This window comes from Athene cunicularia, assembly GCF_003259725.1.
Source record: "Athene cunicularia isolate RWA chromosome 1 unlocalized genomic scaffold, athCun1 chr1_part2, whole genome shotgun sequence".
Taxonomy (NCBI): domain Eukaryota; kingdom Metazoa; phylum Chordata; class Aves; order Strigiformes; family Strigidae; genus Athene; species Athene cunicularia.
In genome coordinates this window covers 25,746,028-25,755,712 of record NW_020799092.1, presented here as the reverse complement: position 1 = coordinate 25,755,712, position 9,685 = coordinate 25,746,028, and the positions used below count along the sequence as shown (strand labels likewise).

Here is a 9,685-nt window from a genome sequence, read left to right as displayed (position 1 = left end):
AGTGCGAGTGAATTTGGTACTTGTTTAAGAGAGCACAGTGGGGGCAGAGCCTCCTATTTGACTTATCAGCAAGAGAGGCCCCAGCAACTGGTTCTGGATACGTGCACAGTTTCATTCGACTTTGCGTGGGTCATTGAGCAGAGGCATTGCAGAGAGCCTGCTGGTGGTGGTCAGGGCTGCCTGCTCAAACAACTAAAACCTCCCCTGGGCTCTGCAGATGACACCTTTTTGAGAATTTAAAATAAGAAAAAAAAAAAAAGCACAGCAGCTAGGTAGGTCACTGCATCGCAGCTGGTCACTCCCATTTGTTCCTCTTGTTGCTCTGGCTTCCAGGAGGCTGGTGACAAATGGGTCTAGTGCTAAGCAAAGGTTTAAGAGTGTCTCATGCTGTGGCTTGATGAGCTACAATACGTGGAGAAACAGGAAGATGGCAAAATGCGTGTGTGTGCTGTGGGGTTGTTATGCTTATTTGGATCTGAACAAGTTACACTAGGTAAGTACCACCACATCGCTCATTGCACGAAACGTGCAAAATCATTGACTTGAGTCCCCTGAAGTAAAAGGACAGTTGGATATGAATAAATATAATAATTTTTCCTTGGGCTAATTCTTGCTTATTTTGCTGCCAAGAGCACTCAGGGCCTGCATTTCACAGAAACATCTTGGTTGGAAAGGACCTTGAAGCTCCTGAGTCCAACCATGACCCTCCCCCTGACTGTTCCCAACTCCCCCAGATCCCTCAGCGCTGGCTCAGCCCGACTCTTCAACCCCTCCAGGGATCCCGGGGACTCCCCCCTGCCCTGGGCAGCCCATTCCAACGCCCAACAGCCCCTTCTGCACAGAAATCCTTCCTAATATCTAGTCTAAACCTTCCCTAGTGCAACTTGAAGCGCTTACCTCTTGTCCTATCGTTTATTATTCGTCAAAGCTTCCTCTGAAAGCTCAATTCTGATGTATTTAGATGCTTGCTCATTTGAGCCACAGTGTAGGCTTTTCCTTTGCAGTGCTTTGATGAATCGTTTTTCTTTCCATCCCAAGAATCAATTATTATTGTTATGGGCTTTCATCTTTTCACGCACTGCGCCCTGACCATTGAATACTCCTTGAATTTCCTCATCTTTCCTGTCTAAGCCACTAAATGCAGTTAAAAGCAATGTTCCTGTTCTTTGACAGCCTTGATTGCCACCTGAGGTATTTCTCAGTAACCAAATTCTCTTCCTAGAAAACAGCGCTTCTCTGGCTCCCGGCTACTGCAATATTGTTCACATCGCTGAGGTTTATAAGGTGTTTGGTGAAAGGTTCTCTAGAAATGTCAAATTCTGGTTGGTATTAATGAAAAACAGACCGTTCCCTAAGCCATTAAAACTAAGAATATGTTCTTGCAGGAACCAAGATGTCTTCACCAAATGATGTCAGCATGGAAGAAATACCACTGGAAGATGATGAGCGAGACAGCATAGAATACAAGATCCTGATGGCCTATGCCCAGCGGCGACTGTCTGGCAGTAAATATGGGAATCTTCTGAGAAATGAGGCTAACGTAAAGAAATCATCATCCCTAATCAGAAGAAAAGTAAAGATGGTCCATCTTGATCCCTTTGATGGTCAAAGCCAAAGAATTGTTTTTCAGGGTGGCGGTTTCAGGAATCAGGGCAAAGAGCAAGTGAAAGCCAAGAGCTTGTCTACCTCCAACCGATCTTTTCTCTCTGGCAGAGAAAAGAGGGAAAAGCCCCCAGTGCCGTTACTGCAGGGAAGGCGCACAGTAAATTTCTCCATTTCTGAGACCCAACCTGAGATCCTTTCACAAGGGAATTCTCAGCATCAGACAAGTATGTCACAGTTCTTTCTTTCTGTTGCCTGCCTTTAACTCTCTCTCTAAATAGCTGAAATAGCCGTGGCCTGTGGAAAAGGCAGGAGGAGGAAGGTGTTTTCTTCCACTTTTTGGTCACCTCTTATACTAGCTTTATTGATTTCTACTGAGGAAGGCAGATTGCCAGATCATCAGCAGTGCTTGCCCGCACAAGACTCATGCTTGTGACTGGCTTTGCTCTTTTCCATCATAAGGTGGTAAGTATCATATAATTGCACAGGTTGGGTTTTTTCCAAACAGTTGCACAGGCTGGTTGGTGCTTTTTTTTTTTTTTTTTTCCCCCTGAGCATTGTTTTTTTCTTTTTCATACCCTAGAAAGAAAACAGAAAACACTAGTCAGACTGCAGACCTCCACACTAAAATCAAGGAAGAGAAGTTGTTTGAAGGCCTGTTTGAGGAGCTTTATCATGCAGTAAATATTCCACAATAAAGACAAAAGTGCTAGATTCTGCTTGAAGCTCTGGTGCCAAGTAGTTGGCTGTGACCAGCCCCAAGCACGGAGCAGACTGCGTCTCCAGGCCACCTCTCGTAACCCCACCATGTATCTTAAATGGAAAGAGTCTTCCAGAGTTACCTAAGTCTCCTTTACACGTTGTTATTATCCAAAGTCTGAAGCTGCCCCCCATGAGTTGGAAGAAGAGGTGGTAGGTGGCTGTAATCCATCTGGCATCCAGGAATTCCATCCATATAAGCCCCCAAAGCCTGTCCCACATCAGTTGCTGCACTGCAGGCAGTAAGATTTTACCTTTCCTGCTCTGGATAATAACTAATATTTTGACTTCTTGCACAAGACTGGGAGAGGAGGATGAGGTATCCCCATTAAGTTGCCATATTGCTTTCATACAGATAAGGCACGGAGTTGTTTACTTTGTCCCAGCTTGATACTCGGTGTCACAGTGATTGCTCTCCCCTTTCACTGCATTTAAAGATATTTCTAAAAATTATCCACCGCTGACTTCTCTCTCCAGGCTAATGCTCCACCCCTGACCAGTTTAACCATCCTGGGCCAGCTCCTACCCACCAAGCCCATAACTATCCCTGCTGACAGTCTCTCAAGCAAGACTCCCTGCCCCAGCCCAGTGCCTTTCACCAGGGGAAAATAACTATAAATTTCCCTTGTTTGGTTGCCGTGGCCGTATGTTACCATCCAGATATCTGGTTTTACATCCGTTTTATTTTCACATTGCGAAGGAAAGTGCTGGAAAGTTTGGGTGCGATCACTTGATGGCCCTGCCAACACATCACCGAGTTCCCTGCAGCATGGCCTCGAGGCAAAGTCTCCCCGTGCTGGGTATTAACCTCCCAGGGGATCCTTCTTGGCTCCAAATCTGGCCCTTACCCGCCCTTCAGCAGATTACTGGACCAATTCCTAAAACATGATTATCATTTATCACTTACACTTCTAGCAGCTGCACTACAAGCTTGGTCACACCGTTCTGGAGCAAATGGGGGTGCTTTTGGGGATTACTTATCTAAAGTGAAGGCCTATTCAATTTAAACCAGTTGCCTAATCTTAGGTTTCCAAATTAATGAGCAGCCTGATCCCCATCCTGGAAGTTTAGCAGCTCCCTGACAAGATCTCCAGGCAGGCGAGGGGATGGAAAAGTCTTGGGGTTGATTCACCAGCCTTAAAATGCATTTTTTATTGGCTGCGTGAACCCCTGCTGCCCCCACAATAAACTCTGCTCATGAATCTTACACGTGTTATGGGTCAGGTCACTGCTGAGCTGGCCTTGATGTCTGCTGGTCACCCAGGAGCTGCCACCTGGCAGCGGTGGTGGGGAGACAGAGCTTTTCATCCCAAGGTCTGTGAGGTGAATTGTAAAGAAAAGCATTTTTTATATGAAACAAACCTTGCACCAGCTCCTCCTGCTCTCTTTGCTATAGCAGGATCCCCGTTGAGTGCCCTCACCGAGCGATGCCTTCAGCCAGTCAAGGTCCTGCACAGGGTCACTACACAAGGTGGATAAATCCAGTCTGGTTGCCGAGTTCTCCCGATACTCACGTCTGTTTAATACAGGTGTCAAGGACACGAGAAGCTTTTGTGCTAGAGGTGCCTCTGAAGTGAAGTCTACTTCTCCTTTGCTCAGGATTAGCCTGTAAGAACAAGGGAAGAGCATTCAAACACACCATCTTTTCTGAATCTGGACCTGTAGATGAACTAATCATGGGCAATACAACTCAGGTCTAAGATTCACCATCCTGTAGAGCAGAACTCTCACATTTCTTAATTCATGGCATGCTTCTGGCCTGCAAGGTTGTATGCTGGTGAGCAACACTCACACTTGCTTCTGCAGGGCCTCTGTATAGCTAGCTGCTGCTCAGATACTAGAAAGGGGTTGTTTTGCATTACTTGTCTCTAAATTATTACCAGCTGATCTCAAGCAATAGCAAAACCCCAGCATGGAGAAATGTAGCTCTTGGTAACCTCTGGGCACTTCCACTTCAGGGGCCGTGTAAATGGGTAAATCACCGAATTATTTCCTGGCAAGATTAATTGCTTTATTTCCCACCCTCTTCCCCAATCAGGTGAAACAGCAGATGTCAACCACATTGCAGACAAACTTGCCAAGCTTGTTACTTCCAGATCTCAGGAATCTCCTTCAGATGTGTCATTCAGGATGATGTATCATGCCCCACGTCAGGAACAAGACAATAGCCAGCCTGCTGATGGACATAAGGGCGAGGAACACGGTAAGGGTGAAGAGTCCTGCTGAGGGGCAGTACATCAGGTTGGGACGGCACACTGAGGCATCCTCTAGACATGGTGAAGCACATGGGACTCCTGCAGTAAGATGCTGTGAAAAAGGAAGTTTGCTCTGTCCAAGGAGGTGTGACATGAAGAAAGGAGGACGAAGGCAGTGACATAAGGTGGCAGAGCAGTGGCAGGACTGGGGGCAGAGTAATACATCAGGGCTCTAAGGCCAAAGACCAGTCGTTGGGGCAATAATGTCTTGGTCAATCCCTCTTTGATGACGGGAAAGCACTGCTCAATGTCTGTTCAGAGTCTGAACTGCTTGTCTTCCATGATGCCTGCAGAGATTCAGTTTTAATACAAGCTTTTAGGGATTTTTGGTTACAAGAGGGATACTGCCATACTTGCATTTTCTAATCTGACAAACCCTGAGTTTGTCTCAATGAGTTGCAGAAGGTGTAATTGATATTGATGAGGGGATTTTTTTTTTTTCCTCCCTAATTTTCAGTCCATTTTTGTGGGCTTCCACTAATTGCTCTTTTGTTCTGGCTTGTTATCAGACACACCTCGAAGCCCAAAAGGCTGGCAGTGGAATGTTAAAGACCTTGCTCTTTCCCAGATTAACTGGAGCAAAACATCAGGCTGCATTGCTTACTCCATGCAGACTAGAACAGTGAGCTTCAGTTTAAAACCCGGATACACAATTGTCTGTGGATTTGCCACAAAATAGCAGCTGTTTTCATGATTAAGTGACACAAAGGCTTTTGCCATAGTTTTCTATCTGGATCCTACTAGAAGGCTGCAATATTTATGTTACTTTTTTTCCTTAACAGATGAAGAAAAGATAATACAAGAAATAGTTTCACTGTTAAGACAATCAGGGGATCGACTAGAAGAAAAGGTAACTCCTCTTTTCAGGAGCTACACAGGCTGGACTGTGAGAGAGAGGTTACTCTTCTCTTGGGAGTGAATGTTTTATAACCTAGCACGCTCCTCTCTATCCTGAACTTCTCCTTCCACAGTTAGGGCTTTCTGAAACCTTCACCATTCATCCTGAAATCTTTCTTAAGACCAGAGGACTAGCAGACATCTCTGCTGGGGTGGGGAAGGAAGGTAATAGAAAGGCTGTGTGTTTCAAAGAGGAGTCACTCACATCATTCCCGTTGAGTTTCCCGGGACGTTGGGCACTTGACTGACTCTGAGAAACTCTTGTGTTCACATTAAATTTGACATACAAGTTGTTCCCAGTGGAGGGAGGGAAGCTCTACAGCTTTGAGAGTTCTTGTACGGAAAGGGAAATAAATCTTCTGTCTGCATTTTAGAAAGTCCTACCCAAAAGTTATAGAAGAACCCCTGCCTGAGTCCATTAGTTGGAGTGCATGTTTTTTCTGTTAAAAAAAACAGGGATTTGTTCCCTTTACTCCCTTCTTTAGCTGCCCCTTCTGCTCTGTAAAGATATAATCCAAGATGGAGGAGATGCTCAGCTCCTGCAGCAGAGGGGTACCCAGGTGCAGTAAGAAGCATCACGAAGATGGTGACTGAGCAAAAGTAGCTTAGCAGGGCACGTCTTGCCAGCACTTCTCATAACCTTGCCTCTGCTGTCATCTTCCCACTGCTCCTGTGCTCCCATGTCTCCTCATCTGCAGGTCGCAATACCAGGGTCACACTTGTTTTGCTTTCTTTCTCTCTTTCTGCTTCTTTCAGTCAAAAAAATGAAGATTATTTTTGAGGAAAAAACATAGAGCCACCTCCAGAGCCTGAGGGAGCGGCTTTGCAGTGAAGTGGGGAGACCGTGTGCCATCTCTTGCATTCCTCACCACGATTAGGCCATATTGCATGTATCACCTGGAGATGTTCTCCTTTCCTGATGAGATGGGGAAATCAGTTCTGACAAAAATGGCTCGATTTAACAAATCCTTATTCTTATTTTCAGATCAAAAAGGACAGGCTTTTCTATCAGTGTTTTAAAGAGATGCTGTCCTACACCTTCTTCGAGAGGATCACTGATACGTTCCTGGAGAACGTCTCAGCAGATTCAACAAATGAGCCAAGAGGCCAAGTACAACTCACAAAAGTTGCCTTTACAATGGAACTTGCCACCAGACTTACTGCTGTGGACAACCACCCCATGAACCTGGTCTTGGGCTTCGGATTAAAGTACCTCAGAGAACACTTCAAGCCGTGGATTCAGGACCAGGGTGGCTGGGTATGTGTTTTGCCTCCCTTGACTTGTGCTTCTGGCCCCTCTAACATGGGCCAGAAGCAAACCAAACCAAACTCCACGTTCTTGAACACTGCGTGTACTCCAGCTGTGGAATTACTTGCTAGAAGATATCTTCTATGCTGCACGTTTTTAATTTACACATGCACAAAAATCAATAGGGGACATTTGTGGAGGGTTGTTAAGGATAAAATACCATTCCTGGCACAGACAGTCTCTCCACCACAAATAGCTGAAGCTGGAAGAAACACCAAGAAACTTCATACTTGCCCTAATCCTATACTTCTCTGTAGAAGTGTGCTGCTTGCAAGTTCTGGGGACAGCACAGCGGTTCAGGAGTTCATACAGCCATCCTAGTCCTTTTGTGCTTCATGAAATGAATGGAAACATTCAGCAGGTGCACAACCTATATCCATAAGAATAGACAGCACACGAGGCCAGGAAATCCTCCTGGCAAACCTACTGGCTGACCTCATCAGAGTTCAAATTAGGGTGAGGGTACCCATTGCTTTTACAATTATATGTTTTCTTTCTATGTTACAGGAGAAGGCTCTGACTTCACTGGATCAGGAAGAAGTAGAGTAATCATCACTGAATTCATTCATCAGGGAGCAGGAGCCTTCAGTTAAGGAACACAGGATCTTACCACAATCCAACGCCGCGGTGATTGGTGGCTATATATTTTTAATTTTTCCATGGCTAACTCTGGTGGGTAACACTCCACTTTCTTAAAGCCAGTACTGATGTAGAAGTGTTCTTCAGTGGTTATGAAGGCACTTCCAACTCCCCTGGAGCATTCAGCCCCACAGATAGTGATTTTAGGTACCTTTATGAGTAAAGATGCTTGCCACTGCTCCTGAGGATGGTTAAAGTGAAAACTGGGGGAAAATACCAAAGTATACAATCAAGAACCACTGGACTGTGATCAACCATCCACCAAGTGAGACAAGTGCTGCCACATTCCTGTGGTTCACAGCAGTAACATCTGTTACTAATCCCACAGTCTCTCGTTACAAGACATACCAACACACTGCTATCGGTTTCCTCTCTCTCCAATTAGATTCTCCAAAGTCCTGATGCCATTTTATACTTCTAAAAGGGACCAAGTAAGGCAAAAGAGGGATTTTTACTCCAGTGCCTTCCCCGTTCCCTCAAGAAAAAGAGACTTGATCTACCTACAGATGCTTTTAATTTGAATTCTTCTGTTTTAAACCCCTTCAAAGCATAGTGCAATAGATGTTGACTTTTACAACATTATTTTGTCCATTAATGTGGAAGATACAAGCACTGTGTAAGCTTTGTAGTCTGAGAAATTTAAAAATTCTCCTACCATGTCAGTTTTCCTCCTTATTCAAAAGGAGCTTGGTGCTATGTGTAATCTCAGGGATTTCTCCATAAACTGAACTGGCCCTTCAGCCACGGAGAACAAGTGATCTGAAGAGAGTTCTTGAATGTGTATGTGTGGCAGTGAAAGGAACACCAGTGCATCATTTAGAGTAGAAGTGGATGTCAGCAAAACTATTCATGATTTTGAGCTTGGTTTCGTGGCCCATTTAGTTGATAACTTCTGAATTTCCGTGCCCCGCAAATTCACAGTGGGGGAAGAGGGGACTCAGGACAACTGCTGAAGCTGTAAAACTGTGACTTTCCAGAAAAAAACAGGGAATGTGAATGAATGAACGAAGGTTAAAAAAAAAAAAAAAAAAAAAAAAAAAAAAAAAAAAAAAATTCAAAAAATGAAGAGGGTCTCTGCCTCTCAGTAAGATACCCTTCCATTACAGGTGCCTATTCTGTACAAGTACTTTTACTACAAAGATTGCACAGAGAAGTGATTAACAAATCATAAATTTGAATGAAAATGATAAAAAGCATTTTAACTGGATGGGTAAAATATGCAATGCTATCAAAGACCAAGTATTTTTCTAATAAACCTTAAACTTTCAACTCATGCATAGCAAACTCTGCCTCTGTTTGGACACATATATGTGAAACAAAAGAGAGAGAAGATGGAAGCAAGTTGCCTTTGTTTCCTTTCTTCAAAGGATTTGGGAAATACTTGATATATCTCTACACTGTAAATGTAAGATTCCCTTAGTTTTAAGAACATCCAATCTCTCTGATCACATCAGATGTCCCCAACGGTGGATGATTTGTGGGGGAGAGGCAAGAACTTACTCAAAAGTTCAAAATGTTGTTCTTCTCCTTCTATCTCTTTCTCCAACAGCTTTTTCCTATGGAAAAAAAAAAAAAAAAAAAAAAAAAAAAAGTGAGGCATTGTACCCTCCCACACATTGGAGGCTGCTGCTTTATTATAAATTTGGTTGGTTTCTAAAGCTGGCTGGTTAGCTAGATCTTGGCTCTGAAGAACTAGATCTGATTCCATTTGAATTGCACTAAGACTAGACCCGCTCTGCTGGCGTACACGTTTGCCATTAGTTGGGTGCTAGCTCATGGAAGCCACTTTTTTCATTTTCTCTGCTTGAATTTAGTCTGCTGTTTAGCGAGGGGAAAAATCTGTGTTTGTGAGTGTTGTTTTTCCAGCTGAAGGTTTAGCAGCCCAAAACCCACACTCGTCCCTCATCCCCAGTTTGGTACCTTAGGACCAGTTTCCTGCCAAGAGCAGAGCCAACAGCACAACAGACCGACTCGAATGGGAATGAGAAAACTAGCCATCTAAGAAAAGATATTTAGCTGGTTTTTATTTTTCTCTGGGTTGTTGAGAGGACTTTTTTTTTTTTTTTTCAGTAGCAGTAGGGGCCAGCATAGGAAATCAGCCAAGTGAGCTGTTTCTTATTTAGTCATTCTTACATTTGTCATCCACATCAGTTAGATTTTAAGAGCCATCTACTCCTTTTATGGCAGGGATCTGTGGTAACCTCCTTGCTGGAACGATGGCTTT

The 9,685-nt window shown here is 44.1% G+C and overlaps 1 protein-coding gene across 1 annotated transcript; it reads left to right on the top strand.

Annotated features, from left to right (window-relative positions):
- Positions 1-1,393: 1,393 nt before the first annotated feature.
- On the top strand, positions 1,394-7,371 carry BCL2L14 (BCL2 like 14). The gene is made up of 5 exons (XM_026864317.1): positions 1,394-1,829; positions 4,400-4,564; positions 5,399-5,466; positions 6,499-6,771; positions 7,330-7,371. Exons 1-5 carry the CDS (start codon positions 1,394-1,396, stop codon positions 7,369-7,371), a joined length of 984 nt encoding a protein of 327 aa, XP_026720118.1.
- The last annotated feature ends 2,314 nt before the right edge of the window (positions 7,372-9,685 follow it).